The sequence below is a fragment of the Hyaena hyaena genome, unplaced genomic scaffold, assembly GCF_003009895.1.
Source record: "Hyaena hyaena isolate Hyena2069 unplaced genomic scaffold, ASM300989v1 scaffold_126, whole genome shotgun sequence".
NCBI lineage: Eukaryota > Metazoa > Chordata > Mammalia > Carnivora > Hyaenidae > Hyaena > Hyaena hyaena.
Window position 1 is genome coordinate 2,450,777 of NW_024080759.1, and position 15,783 is coordinate 2,466,559.

The window sequence follows — 15,783 nt, forward strand, 5'->3', positions numbered from 1 at the left end:
GCTTCAGAATCTGTCTCCCTGTCTCTTTACCCCTCCTCTCTCACGCTCCCTCTCTCACTGTCTCTCAAAAATGAATAAATGTTAAAAAAATTTTTTTTAAGATGGAGTATTTTTGAAATTCTACATAAGGGAAGTAATGCTTTCTATTCATAGATTCATTGCCACATAGACATGGAAGTTGTTTTAGGGCTGCCTCATCAGACTTCATCCTATACAAGAAAACTAGGGCTTATTAGCTGGTCCTTAGTCAGCAGTCATCCACAGGCTCAGAACTACAGGACTGGTACCTGGTCCTGGTTGCTGCATTTCCTATTAAGATGTTTGTCCCCAATTTTTCAAAATCATTGGTTATAATTCATTTTTGTTACAATGACATAGAGCACAGGCTCAGTTTTATAATAAGTGCTTACCATCTCTTATCTTTTCAGGTGGAACATGAGAAATATTGTGATCAATATCGCTTTGCTAGAGAGCAGAGAAGGATCCTGATATCAAATTGGAATAAGAACAAGAGAGACTTTATACAGAAGGCCGTCCTGACACTCGCCGAGGCCTGTGCAGCACATGCTATGGAGGGCATGTTGGTGAAGGATAGGAGAAAGCAACAGGAGCTATGTGCTCATCTGAAAGCCAAGGTGAGATGCTCTGCTAAAGATGTTTCAGGATTTGTCCTGGTATTCTCTAAGAACCCACTTTCCTTTTGTTCAAACCCAACCTAAGTTTTTAATTTTCAATCAAATTGTTAGTTTGAGAGGTGCCTGAGTGGCTCAGTTAGTTAAGTATCCGACTTTGGCTCAGATCATGATCTCACAGTCTGTGGGTTTGAGTACCATGTTAGGCTCTGTGCTGACAGCTCAGAGCCTACAGCCTACCTCAGATTCTGTGTCTCCCTCTCTCTTCCCCTCCTCTTCTCATGCTCTGTCTTCTGTCTTTCAATAATGGATAAACATTTTTAAAAATCTAAAAAAAAATTGTTAGTTTGAACCATATGAAATTGCAATTCTTTTAGATCAACAGTTGTCAACAATAATTTCTTTTTTAAAAAACATTTTTATTCATTTTTGAGAGACAGAACACTAGCAGGGTAAGAGCAGAGAGAGAGAGGGAAACACTGAAGTAGGCTCCAGGCCCTGAGCTGATAGCACAGAGCCTGACATGGGGCTCGAACCCAAGAACCGTGAGATCGTGACCTGAGCTGAAGTCAGACACCTAACCAACTGAGCCACCCAGCCGCCTCAACAATCAGTAATTTCTTATGGTTTAAGTGGAAGTTACCAAGAACCAAGAAGTTCATGTTTCAGTTTGGACTGAGAGACATCCAACGTGAACCACAAATGCCGCACAACAGAGACAGGTGCTGGATGAAAATGTAGAATGTCTGATTCTGGCTCAAACATTCTTTGACCTCTCATTCACACTAAAGATGTAAAAAACAAGTAAAATTAGGAAGAGAAGAGAGGATTTGTGAAGAGATATATTGGGGAGATCTCGGTGGGCTGTGTGAGAGCCCTCAACAAAGCGAAAGAGGGAGTGGAATGGGGTGTTCCTCTTCCTCAGACCCAGCCAGGGCCCTCCAGGATGGCTTGGAGAGTTTAGTGGGCAACCCCTAAGCTCGAGCCTGAAGATTGGTGTCTGACACTCACAGGGAAACAGAGGAGGTGCTCCATGGCAGAATTGAAAACAAGGACGGCTGCTGTGTTGGGAATAATTGCATTCCTCGTGGTGCACGAGCCCTGAAGGCCCCATGTGGATGTGGCCTCCCTTGGAGTGCTGTTGGCAGGACCATTAAAAACAAATTGTATTGAGGCACAGCATACACACAGTAAAGTACACACATCTTTATTTATTGGTAAATCATGTGGTCAGGGAATGGAGGTGCAACAAGTTTGATTTTACTGGTAGAAAAAAAAAACCTGGTAGATGTTACACTATAGCAATTAATAGCATCTGAAAATAAATGTCCTTTTAAAAACATTAGAAGGGGGACACCTAGGCGGCTCAGTGGGTTGAGAGGCCTACTCTTGATTTTCGCTCGGGTCATGATGCCGGGGTTGTGGATCGAGCCCAGCCTTGAGCTCTGTGCTGAGTGTGGAGCCTGCTTAAAATTCTCTCTCCCTCTCCTCCTGCCTTTCCCACATTCATGCTCTCTCTGTAAAACAAACAAACAAAACCAAAAACAAAACAAAACAAAAAAAAATTACAGGAAAAATGCCTGCTCTGCATTTTTTTGTAAATAAAAAGATATTATATTGGGCATTGCATAAGCTTGAGACCTAGAAGGAATAGAAGCTGCATCCAGCCTAATCTACCATGGGCTACAGAGCTAATGCATGTTTCTTCTCCATAGGTGACTGATAAAAAAAGGGGTCAAGGACTGGGATGAGTCTATATATTCATAGTCTTTTTGTATTAACTTTGCACACACTATCATTAGCCTTTCAGCTATGCTTTTTTTTTTAATATTTTTATTTATTTCTAGGAGAGAGAGAGACAGCGTGAGCAGGGGAGGGTCAGAGAGAGAGGGAGATACAGACTCTGAAACAGGCTCCAGGCTCTGAGCTGGCAGTCAGTACAGAGCCCGACGCGGGGTTCGAACCCACGAACCGCCGCGAGATCATGACCTAAGCGAAAGTGGGACGCTTAACCGACTAAGCCACCCAGGCGCCCCTCAGCTATGCTTTTTATTGTATTGCGCTGAGATAAACATGCATGCAGTAAAGCGCAGAAACATAAGTGTGCAATTGAATGAAATTTTACAAATATGTATTACCCATGTAAAAACCACTGAGATCAAAATATATAACATTTTCTGCAGCTCAGGTTCTCTCACGCCTCTTCTCAGTATATATTACCCATATCCATAGCTATTATTCTGAATTCATCACCATAAATTAGTTTAGCTTATTCATGAATTTCCTATAACTCAAAGCACACAGTATATACTCTTTTGTACTTCTTTCATTCATCATATCTGTTGAATTTTATTTTTGCTGCATGTTGCAATTATTTGTTTTTCTTTATACCTGGGTAGTATTTCATTGTAGACGTATACCACAATTTACTTATATGTTATCCTGTTAATGGAAATTTGTGTTATTTCCAGGCTTTTGCTGTAATGATAACAGTGCTGTGTGAACACCCTTGAGCATGTTTTATGGTGGACAAATGCGCTTGTTTCTTTTGGATAAATGCTTGGGAGTAGGATTGCTGGATCAGGTGTGTTTTGCTTGAATAAATACTTTCAAATAGTTTTCCAAAGTGGTTATACACATTATTAACCAGCTTCAATGCTCCACATCCCCACCAACATTGGTATTGCCAATCTTTACTTGTAGTTAATCTTGTGTATGTATAGTGGTACCTCAGTATGATTTTCACCTACATTCAGAATAGATGATGAGCAACTTTCCATATGCATATTGACCATTTGATATCCACTCCTGTAAAATGTCCACTCAAGACTTTTGCCATTTTTCTATTGGATTGTCTGTTGTTTTCTTATTCATTTGTGTGTTGTTTATACGTTCTGTATGCAAGTTCTATTCCATTTTTTCCTGACTTTTCACTCCTTTAATGGTGTCCTTTGATAAACAAAAAGTTCTTAGTTTTAATGAAATTCTTTTTTAATTTAAATATCTGAGATATAAGTTATATGCAGTAAAATCACCCTTTTTTAGTTAGTATACAGTCCCATGAGTTTTGGCAAATGCGTGACATTGTCACCACAAGTAAGGTATAGACTGCTTCACCACCGTTCAGAAATCCTTCAAGCCCCTTGTACTCAACCCCACACCCACCTCCAGCCTTTGGCAACTACTGATCGCTGTCCTTCTACTTTTGGCTGTTCTGGAAAGTTACATGACTGTAAAAGCCATACGGCATGTGGACTTTTGGGTCTGGCTTTTTTCACTTAGCATAATACATTTATGATCTGGCCATATTGTTGTGTGTATCAAGAATTAGTTCCTGTTCATTGCTGAGTAGTATTCCATGACTGGATTTAATCACAGTTTATCCATTTATGAGCTATTTTCAGTTTTTGGCGATTAGTGTTACTTTGCCCATGGTGGGCGTAGGCTTTAGGCTTTCCCTGTGAGCCTGTGCCTACGAGAGACTCGTCACTGTTGTTCCTTCTCCTGAAGTAGACTCTTCCTAGACACTTGGGGGCCTGGTAGGAGAGAGGCACTCTGCTTTTTCCGTTCACTTCAGTTTCAGGCAGGACTTTTTTCTCTTGCTTTTGGGGCTAGAACCTGCTTGGTGATCCCGCCCTCCTCCCCGTGGCAGACAAACTCTGCTTGGGTCGTGGTGGTTTTTGTGTGGGAGAGATCTTCTGCCTCTCCCCCAGGAGAGGTGGGCTTGTTTGTGTGTTTTTGTTTGTTGGTTTTTATTTTTTCTCCACTGTATGGGTCTGCATCCCTCACCACCCCCAGTGGCTTTTTTTTTTTAAGGCTTATTTTTATGTTTGTGAAAGAGAGACAGAGCGAGCACAAGTGGGGGAGTGGCAGAGAAAGAGGAGAACAGAGGATCCAAAGCGGGCTCCATGCTGACAGCAGAGAGCCGGATGCAGGGCTCGAATTCACGAAACCATGAGACCATGACCTGAGTGTCAACCGACTGAGCCACTCAGGTGCCCCTGCCATTTTTGTTCCATAGGGGTTTTGTTCTTCTGTCTTAGACCTGTGCTCACATAAGAGGTTTCCTCTGCACACCTCTTTTGACCCTGATCCTTCTTCGGAGTTTTCTGTGAGGTTTGTGGAGCAAAACCCTTTGGGGGGTGTAAATTCCCCTTATGCCTGTAACTTCCACAGGTTCTATACTCTCACAGTCTGTGACAGCAGCAAATTGTAAAAATTGAACTGTTGACTCATTACAGAGGATTAGCTGCAGTCTTCTTACCCACCTATATCGTGGCCATGTCTTTCCCAGGTGCTCTGTCTCAAGTAAGCCAGTTTCCATATTGCTTCTCGCCTGGGAGACCTCTGCCTTTCTTTAAATCTCAGGTTTATTTGCCCTGTGACCACAGCTCTCTGATGGGTTCAAGAGGAAGTTCTGATGTAGGTTAGATCAGGTTTTTCTTGTGCTTAAAGTGGGAGGCAACATTCTTTCCACCTTCTTACATTCTAACTAGAAGCTGGAAGGTCCTCATGAAATCCCATTTATCAATTTTTCATGTGGTCTATTTAAGAAATCATTGGCAAATGGCACAGGTCATTTTCAAAGACATCCTGCCTGAGATTTTTCTGCCCATTGAGGGCTCCTGCCAAAGGAGAGGAGATCCCTCTAAAAATGGGGTGGAATAGCAATAAATGGAAACCTGATAGGTGAAAGAGAAGTAGCTAGACAATGTACATGACCCACATTAGGGAAATTTTCCCAGAAACAGGCCAGCTAGCAATCAAGAGAACAAAACTGGTAGGAGGGCAAAAGTCAGCATTTACTGCCTGCCAGGTTTTCTGGGATGACATCGGTCACCAATCTCATGAGAACTCTACTGTCATCTTCTGTACATCTTGTCCCCTTTTCCCTTCTGCCCGTGGACTCTTACGGTGTAAGCATCTAGAGAATGAAAGGAGATGCCATCATCTGAATAGAGGGAAGAGTTGATGAATCTCTTGGAACTGGACAATTTAATTTTGAATCAAGACTGTATTTTGTGACTTAAAGTGACTGTGGTCCCCTTTGAAACACAGGAGTGAGTTATGGGTTCTCCTTAGTTTTCATCTAGTGGCAGGAGAAATCTCCAAATGGACAAAAATAATGCTGTGTTTTGATTATTTCCCACACGTAATGTTGTTCAGCGTACTGGGTATTCACTGTGGAGTGTTCCCTACATCTCAGGCATTCTAATAGATGCTTTATACTCAATTTGTCATGTTATTTCCAGTGACAAACCCAAGATGTGCAGGGGTTGCTGCAGAGTACCCACCCACTGAAATTGGGGCTTGGTTTCTGGAAACAATACAATATGCCACCTCCTCAGAGACCATGGTCACAAGATGGTGAACAAATATCTCTGAACCTTCGGAAATGAGGTTTCCAAAGAGTAAATGTGAGCAGAGAATGGTGGAACATAATGTAAACTGTGATGTAAAATGGATTCTATTTCCCATAGAGATGGTGTTATCATTTGAGCTTGTGTCCCTGATTGAGGACTGAGGCTCAATAAATTTTAGCTGGGAACACAAGTATTTCTTAACAGAAAAGGAGTAATCCTATCAATTCTATAGTAACTTAAAATATTAAATTATGCTCTTTTTTTTTTTTTTTTTTACCTGGAAGGAAACTTGGAGATTTACCCCCATCCTTCATTTTACAAATCTAAAACCTGAAGTCCTGAAAGATAAAGTAACTTGCCTAAGGTTCATGCCAGCTCATTTGACTTGAAATTCAATATTATCTCAGCCCTACACAGCTTTGCATACAAGAATCTTACAAAATAATAGAAGATATTTATTATACTGTGAGCCCTAATGCACTATAAAATAGACCTACAGAATCTGAAAAATATAACTTCATTGTATCATAAATTTGACCTTTCTAAAACTAACATGCTAGCTATAATAAACATTAATTAAATGTTAAACCATAATTTTGTTCTTAGTCTTGGAATTTAAAAAGGCTTTTCAGGGATGATTTAGATGATTCGTGCCTTTTAAGAAAAGCATTAAAGGAATTTTGAAATAATGAGTTTTCTTTCTCTCTTTTCTCCTTCTCGGTTTTAGTTTGGCTTTCCATCAGTAATGATGCTGTAGTGAGTATAAGCCTCTCACCAGAGCAGTGAAAGGAAAATAGGGAAGAAGAGTTCTCATTCTCCTTGTACCACAAAACCCACTCTTTGATTCCCTAAATTCTCTTGGACCACCAGCCTCTCCCCACTATCCAGCCTAGACTACTCTCTTAGCTGTACACTTGATTTTTGGCATGCTTGTCTACATCATGGCTGGGAAATCCCATTCCCAGCTCTGCCTTACAGTTGACTTTCCCTGCATCCATGCTGGGTTGTCAAGTCATCTTTATCTGGACTCTGAATACCACATGACAGACTTTAGTCTCATCCTTAGTCCCCATTCCTCTTATGACTATTTCAGAAGGTCACCAGTCCTTTCAGTAACCTTACTACACCATACAGCCTCCCCCTCATGCCTCCAGGAGACAACCCACCTCCTACTTTATAAAAAAAAAATGAAGTCATGGAGTTGTGAGATAGATCCCTAATTCCTGCCCCCTACCCTATGTCTTTATGTCTTCTGCTAATCCCATACTTGATGCAGGATGTGATGCTTTCTATATGTTCATATCCAGCCCTTCTGCCAGTGTTTGGGGCTCTGACCCATCTAACCACTTTAGAAATTTGATTCTACTGATTATCTCCTTTCATTAATGATTTTCTTTCTTATCCTGTGGTTATTTCTCCCAGACTATATATATGGTTAAGTCTTTCTTATTCAAATCAAACCTTCTCTTGGTTTGATTTGAATTGCCCTGAAGCTCCTGGGCAATTCCAATTTCTAACCTTTTCTTTGAAATCAAGCACTGGAAAGAATAAATCTAATTTTTCTCAGGATTTCTGACTGCTCTACTCTACCAAGATCCTCTCCTCTTCCCAAGGTCACCAGTGATCTCCCATTTACCTAATCCTGTCAGTGCTCTTCCATCCTTATCTTAGTAGACCTCTCTGCTTCATTTCTCACTGTTAACTGTGTACCCTTTGTTCTAAATATTATTTCAGTTTCTAAAATATTATTGTTTTCCATATCTTAGAGGAATACTTAGTCTGCATGTATATTTGTCATTGCACAATCCTAAAATTCTGGTATCCTCAGGTTTCTATCTTACTCTTGTCTCTTCTCTCACTACTTCATTGCTTTCTAACCACTCTTACATTTTTACCTATCTTTGTATGCTAATTAGTCTTAAATCTCCTTCCCCCCCCATCTCTGAACAGCTCCCTCTTAAATCTCATTTCTCCAGCTACCTACAGATTATGTCAACTTCAAAGTCTACAAATGCATTAGTCAGTGTCCAAGTTAGGAATTTTTGTTTCCCTCCAGTAAATTTGCATTCATCTTCTTGAAACTTAGCTTCCTCTTCTCCCTCACTCTCCCCCATAGCCATTTACCAACTTTGGAAATTTTATCTCTTAACTTTACACATCTTTCTTTCTATCACTAGAAAAGCCAGTTCATGGACTATTGCAGTAGTCTTCTAATGGCTATGCTTCACATCCTGCCCTTCTGAATTTTTCCTCCTAAGCTGCATGCAGAATGTTCTATCTAAAATTCAATTTGAGATACCTTCCCTTCAGGACAACTCCTTGGTGGCACCCTTTGCTTATAATAATGGCCACACTTCCTGGCATGGCTTTCTAGGTCCTCAGTAACATGGAACCCAGCTCCCTTTCCAGCCCCCTCTCTTGACACACTCCACCTCACATTTTAGAATTTAGAAATACCAAACTCCTTGTAATCCACTCCCCTCTACCTCTGCCACTGCACTGTACATCATTTTGTTTCCTGACTCTGTGCCTTTACTCCTGCTATTATTGATTTTGCCTGGAACACCTCTCTTACTTTTCTTTGTCTGGCTAAGCCTCACTCTTCTTCAAGATTCAGCTTAAATCTCTACTACAGGAAGACTTTCTTGAGTCCTAGGCCAGATTCAATCCCCTCTTGGTTCTCCCTAACCCCTTATATATAATCCTGACTTAATAGTGATTGTGGTACACTGGAAAATCTATGTCCACTACACAACTGCAACCCCATCTTATTCATTTTGGTATAACATATACCCATTCCTACTCCCCTATTCCTTTATCTCCCATTCCAATCCACCATGCCCTGTAACTGTAACAGATTTTTTAGTGCTTAGAACATAGTAGGTACTTATTAGTGTTGCTAAAGCAAAGTATATAATAAGCCTTAGGAATTTACCCCTATTCTTCTCAATACTTCCTGATATAGTACTTTTTTCATGACCATTTTTCTACCTTATTTATGAGAAAGCTAGCTGTAGAAACAAGTATGTGGATGTGCAAAGTCATTAAAAAGTGAAGGATAAGTCTTAATTATCAATATTGAATATGCTGATATCTAAAATGTGGTTTTAAAAATAAAACCTGGTAACCTATAAAAGGTACATTTTAGGCATGAACAAAGTTACCAGGCACTTCTCCACTTTTCTCCAATTTATCTTGCTCTTGGGCTCCTTGTCACATCTCTAGGTGATTGTCTGACCTGATCAAGAAGATACAGTAGTTAGAGAATCAGATAGTAATGGGATAGAAAATGCTTTTTTAAATAAATATCATTTGGACACCCTTTTCACATTTTGATAGTTTCTCATAGCATAGACCCCTTCTCTAATCTTCCTTCTCCACAGATTTCAGGCTTCTTTGTTGATGGAGAACAGACTTAGACTTGGGTTTTACAAATCAGATGATGAATGGTACTTAATGTAAAGTGGAGGGTTTTTTGAGTTCCAGTTTCAATGATAATGAATAGTTGATATGGTAAACAACTATAAAAACTGAGCAAAATATTTTTTAAAACATATTTGCAGACATTGGACAAAAAGTGCATAGATAAAATTCTTGAAATAAGAAAAGCTTTGGAGGTGAACCCTATATTCACTCTAGATTTCTTCATAATAGTTTTTTTTTTCTTCAATACAAGGTGGAGGGAAGTATAACCCAAGCAGAAAATTATAGTCTTTTTTTAAAAGTTTATTTATTTTGAGAAAGAGAGAGAGCACAAGTGGAAGAGGGGAAGAAAAAGAGAGAGAGAGTGAAAGAATCCCAAGCAGGCCCAACACAGGGCTCAATCTCATGAATGGTGAAATCAGGATGGGAGCGGAAATCAAGAGTCAGATGCTCAACCAACTAAGCCACCCAGGTGTCTTGAAAATTATACTTTTGATAAGTGAAAGAAGCAGAGATTGGAGTTTAGGCTGCAAAGCGATATCTTGAGGGATAGGGTACTAGAGATAAAGCAATGAAAGATAAAGAGTCCCAAAATGCATATATTAACACCTGATGGGACCTTTGCCAACCTATAAGCTCTGAATGCACAGAGTAAGACACCTAAAGGCCAAGAGAGAACAACTACTCAAGCCTGAGACGTGAATAGATGTTTAAAGGTCACACAGCTTTGGAGAGGGGTAGATATTTGAATTTTACCCCAGCGAAAGTAGAAACTTCTTGGTGAACACTCTAGACATTCTGTTGTAACTCTGGAAAGACAATGGTTTAGGGGTATGGGCTATACTATAAGATTATAGATAAAAACTGAAACATACTTGGCCTAAGAAAAGTAACACTAAAGCATCAATAAAATCCAGGAGATTTCTTGGGAATTTAACTGCCTTCCAGACTAAAGACAAAATACTATTTAGAGATAAGTATTATAACCTAGAGACAGTATAATAGATCTATTACAATGTCCAGCACACAATAAAATGGTCAAAGAAACAGGAAAAGTAACTGATAGATAATCAAGGCATAAAGCAGACTCAGAAATGATACAGATATTGTAGTTAAAAGAAAAAAAATACATTCTAGAAATGTAAAATATAATACCTAAAATTAAGAACTCATTGGATGAGCTTTAAGATCAGATTAGACATAGCAGAAGAATTAATGAACTTGAAGACAGGTCAATAGAAAATAATCAAACTGAAGCATATAAAGAGAAAATAATAAAATGAAAAGTAGAAAAGAGAGCATAAGAGAGATATGAAACATATGGAGATCCATTTTGTTGGTGTGATCAACAGCAAAAGTAGCTTGTCCTGGGGTCAGTGGTGATGACAGCACCTTCCCAATTATGCCAGAATCAGTGTGATCTGACCAAGTCTGTGGTAGTTGTTCTGGATGTTATTCCTGGAGGTTTAGTCTAGAACTTGCTTCCCTGACCCTTCCAAAGACTTCATGAACTTTCCAAAATCCTGCCATTAATACTTTTCTTCTTAAAATAACTAGGGTGTATTCTGATGTGTGCAACTAATAACTCTGACCCAGATGATGTCTGGGTTTTGCTATGCTATTCTAACTTGCCTGCTTGCTGACTGCACGCTAAGATGAGCAGGAGTCAGGTCCCCTGGGTGGCTCAGTAGGTTAAGTGTCTGACTTCAGCTCAGGTCATGATCTCAGGGTTCATGGGTTCTACGCGGGGTCGGGCTCTGTGCTGACAGCCAGCTCAGAGCCTGGAGGCTGTTTCAGATTCTGTGTCTCCCTCTCTCTTTGACCCTCCCCTGCTCACGCTGTCTCTCTCTCTCTTTCTCTCTCTCTCAGAAATAAATAAATAAAACATGAAAAAATTTTTTAAAAATATGAGCAGGAGTCAGAATTAATAAGGACCCATCATTTACCTGTTTCAAGCTGGAATTGATCCTCTAGGCACACAGTACCTTGGATAGGACCATCTTAAAGGGAGGTGACTACAAGAAGCTTACCCATAAGTCATATGGGCTGAGTGACTACATACCAAAGGGAAAGGATACTTTCACCACATGATAACAGTCTATCAATGTTTAATTATTTATTTAATGTAATTTATTATTTTTTAAATTTATATTCAAGTTAGCATATAGTGCAACAAGGATTTCAGGAGTAGATTCCTTAATTCCCCTCCCACAACCCCTCCAGTAACCCTCTGTTTGTTTTCCATATTTAAGAGTCTCTTATGTTTTTGTCCCCCTCCCTGTTTTTTATATTATTTTTGATAATCTATCAATGTTTATAATTGTAATTCATTTTCATGTATAAATATGACATCATCTCAAGGGGTTTTTTTCCTTGGTAATGAAAGATATAGGAAATTTCTTCTTGAGCATTAATGAAGCTCACATTACATGCTTCCTTAATCAGAAAAGGAAAAAAAACCCCAAATAAGTTGGAAAAACTTAGATGTTTAGTTTATCACAGGATCTGACAAGGATTCAATAGTTTCTGCCAATTTAGAGCATTTGTTTATTGAATGTCTTGGTGTGGTCATCTGTGCCATGAACCATCAGCATAATCAGTGTTATTGATGACTGCCTCTCATTACTGGCTTCCCTAAAGCCTCTGCAGTTGGAGACATTCACAGAGAAGTTCTCTTGGTTAACCATGGGTATAATATTGGCATAATCAAGAGAGCTCTTAGGAATCATAGGCATCAATACTAGAGTGATTTTTGTTCACAGAGGCAGATGGTATTTCCTCTATACAGCTATATTATGCTATCTGTGGCTCTTGGCAGGTAGCTAATTGAAATTCCACAAGGCTTGGGGACTTGATGAATCTATGTATTAGTTCCAAGTAAAATAGTCAAACTATTTCTATTCTTAAAATGTCTTAGTTTTAAAAAGTGTACTTATCTGCCTTGGGGTCTATTTTATAAAGTCTAAAAGAGGCTGTACATTTTAGTGTTCTTTATAACGAGTAACTTTCTTCAGTGGCAAATCAGAAAAACATCTCATAAGATGTTTTACAAATGAAGATATTGAATGTGACATATATTGTATGTTTGCATTTTAGACAGAATTTATGCAGTATAACTTTAGGCAACAAAACCACAAGGACTAGGTAATTTAAGAGAAAAAACATAACTTGGGTTTGGAAAGCCAGTGTTTTTAAAATTCCTATTAAAAATAAATATATATTTACTAAAAAAATATTTAAGTGTGTCTCATTTAACAGAAAAGAGAATCCAGAAATAGACCCACACATCTATGGTCAGGTGATTTTCAACAAAGACACAAAGTCAATTTAATGGAGAAAGAGTAGTCTTATAAACAAATGATGTGGGAGCCATTGAATATCCAGATGCAAAAAGAAATGAACTTTGATACATACCTTGTGCTTTATACAAAAATTAACTCAAAATAGACCTAAATGTAAAACTGAAAACTATAAAACACAGGAAAAGACAATAAAGAAGAAAATGTTTATGACCTTGGATTAGAAAAAGATTTCTTAAACACAACACTAAATGTACTATCCCTAGTAGAAAACGTTGATAAGCTGGACTTTCTCAAAATTAAGGGCTTCTGCCTACTAAACAACACCATGAAGACAATAAAGACACGCCTCCCACTAGGCAAAAAATATTTGCAAATCACATATCTGATTAAGAGCTTGTATCCGAGTGAGGAATTTTCAAAACTTAATAAGTAAACTAAAAAGTCAATAAAAAAGAAAGTCACTTCACAAAAAAAGATATTTGGCAAATGGGACATAAAAAGTTGCTCAATATCATTTAGTCACTAGAGAAATGTAAATTAAAAATACAATGAGATACACTGTACAACCTATTAAAAAGTCTAAAATAAAAATCTGACCATACCAAACACTGACAAAGATGTGGAAAAACTTGAATTTGCTTACATTGCTGGTGCGGCTGCAAAATGATACATTCACTTTGTAAAACATTTCTGCAGTTACTTATGCTATTAAACATACACTTACTGCAAACCCCACGCAGTCCTACTCTTAGATGTTTATCTGTGTAAAATGAAAACATGTGCTCACACAAAAATCTGTAAATGAACATGTACAGGAGCTCTTTTTGTCATTGCTAAAACTGGAAGAAACCCCAAGACCCCAGTGCCCTCAAGTGGGGAAGGGATAAACAAACTATGATACTTTCATACAATGAATGGACTATTACCTAGGAGTAAAAATAATGAACTACTGATACACGCAACAAACAGAGAGATCTCAAAGGTATTAGGCTAAATGAAAAATGCCAGACAAAAAAGGCTCCATACTATGTGATTTCATTTATGTGATCTTCTTGCAAAGAGAAAACTATAGGAACTGGGGAAAGAGGGACTTCCCTAATCAGCAGGAAGAAGGAAAGGAGAAGGCCACATCACTTCTCTTCAAATATACTTTCCAGAAATTGCACACTCTGGTTCCACTTAGCTTCTCATAAACCAGCACTTTCTCACACCTGCCAGACATGACTGCAAGGTGAACAATATGGTCTGTTTGAGGTGGTTGATGTCCAGCCCAGGTTAAGAGGTAATTGCTATGAAAGAAGGAGAGAAAAGATAAGAGGGATAAATAGCGGACTATGACTGTGAGTTACCAGCAAGATATTTGGGGTACCTGGATCTCTAAGACTCTACTCCTGCTTCAGATTCTCACAAAAGTTTACTATCTGTAAGGGCAGACACAGGGCCCTTAGAACTACATCATTCTCCTGGAGGGCAGAGTGTCTGGTATATTTTAGGGAAGACCTCAAGAAAAAAGTAGGTTTGGTTAAGTGGTAACTATGGCCTTTAGCTTCTCTCAGTCCCCATTGGTGCCATCTGCTCTTCTCTCCGTGCCTCTTCCACCTGCATTTGCTACGTGATAACCAAATATTTGTGGAATAAATAAATGAACATTTGTTTTAAAAACTCATAGGTTAAATCATGTCAAATTGCTGTTTTTGTAGGTCAGGAATATCTGAATATTAGCACTTTTATATGGCACATTTTGACATGTAGATAAGTATAAGGTATGCTGGTTCCTCTTACATCATATATAATGGTAATATTAACAGTGCAACATCCTCTAGAGATCTGATTTTTATATGTAATGCAATAGATAAATGTGCTCTTCCTCCCCCATTCCATGTTGTTCTCCCCGTATTCATCTCACATATTTATTGCATGTATTGTTTGTATGTCTATTGTTGGACTCTAAAAATATGAAAAGAAGGATACATTTTTATTCACCTTTGTGGCACTAATGTCTGACACCAATTATAATCCATCATAGGTACTCAAAAAGCCCAGTATTGATTTCATATGCCCTTAAATAAGTTATATAAAATTGACTTTAATTTTTAAAAAAGGCTATGGGAAGAGCTTCTATATCCATTTATGTTCTCTGATAATCCACTTGTGTTTCATGTTGTTCACATCTGGCTTTTATGGTTTTTCAATGTTAAAAAGTTTTTGCATTTTGAAATCAGTTTATGATATTAACTCATCCAAGTCGTTTTGAGATAATCCTCATGGTTTTTGTAACACCGGAACTCATTCTGGTTTCTATATATACTTTTCACCAACTAGAAACTCAGAGGGCAGAACTATCTGCTTTTTATAGTTTGCCCTTTTACCCTGGCATTGTTTGATTAGGGAAACTTTAGGCAGCGAACAAGAGGATAATTGGGAAGAAAAACACAGTCCTGATTCCTTGCTCTTAGCTCCAGATGGAACAGGAAATCTTTTATCAAAAGAATTTCAAGTTTAGGATTAACAGGTTACAAATGGACAGATAAGGTCATCTTTTTAATGCATCATGTATTTTCATAGATCTCTCTGGGTAATAATGGAGAAATTAAATACATTAGTCATTGAAGGACCTATCTGTTGTGATATCTATGTCATATAAGTACATTTCTACCTAGTGGAGCATTTAGTTCTCTGAACACAATGACTGCTTGTCTCTTGTTACCAGGCTGGTTCTTATCCAGTGAATTCCCATTAACCTATTTTCACTGCAGACTACTTGAGAAAATTCACATTTGGCAAATGTCTAAAATAATGTATTTTGAGTTTCTCCTATGTTGTCTCACTGTAACACATGTTACATTTGGCTATAGTGGCCGGCTAGAAGTTCTTTTTTGTGAGTGAGAGAGGCAGAGTAGTGAAGGGATGAAGTTGAACAAAAAATAAAAAAAAAAAGATCTGTTGGTGCCTGAGGCATTTATAATAAAGAGAATCAAATTTCTGGGCATGAAAGAACCATAAGAGACATGTTAAAAGTGATTCTTCTGGGCTCTGTGCCTATTTCTTTACTTTCACAAAAGA

General features: G+C 38.4%; 1 protein-coding gene across 1 annotated transcript in view; it reads left to right on the forward strand.

Annotated features, from left to right (window-relative positions):
- The window catches only part of CCDC148 (coiled-coil domain containing 148), a 238,125-nt gene that overhangs the window by 109,538 nt on the left and 112,804 nt on the right, over positions 1 to 15,783 (forward strand). Inside the window, exon 10 of the mRNA XM_039237513.1 lies at positions 429 to 635. Within this exon, the coding sequence (XP_039093444.1) occupies positions 429 to 635 (207 nt within the window). The remainder of the gene's footprint in view (positions 1 to 428; positions 636 to 15,783) is intronic.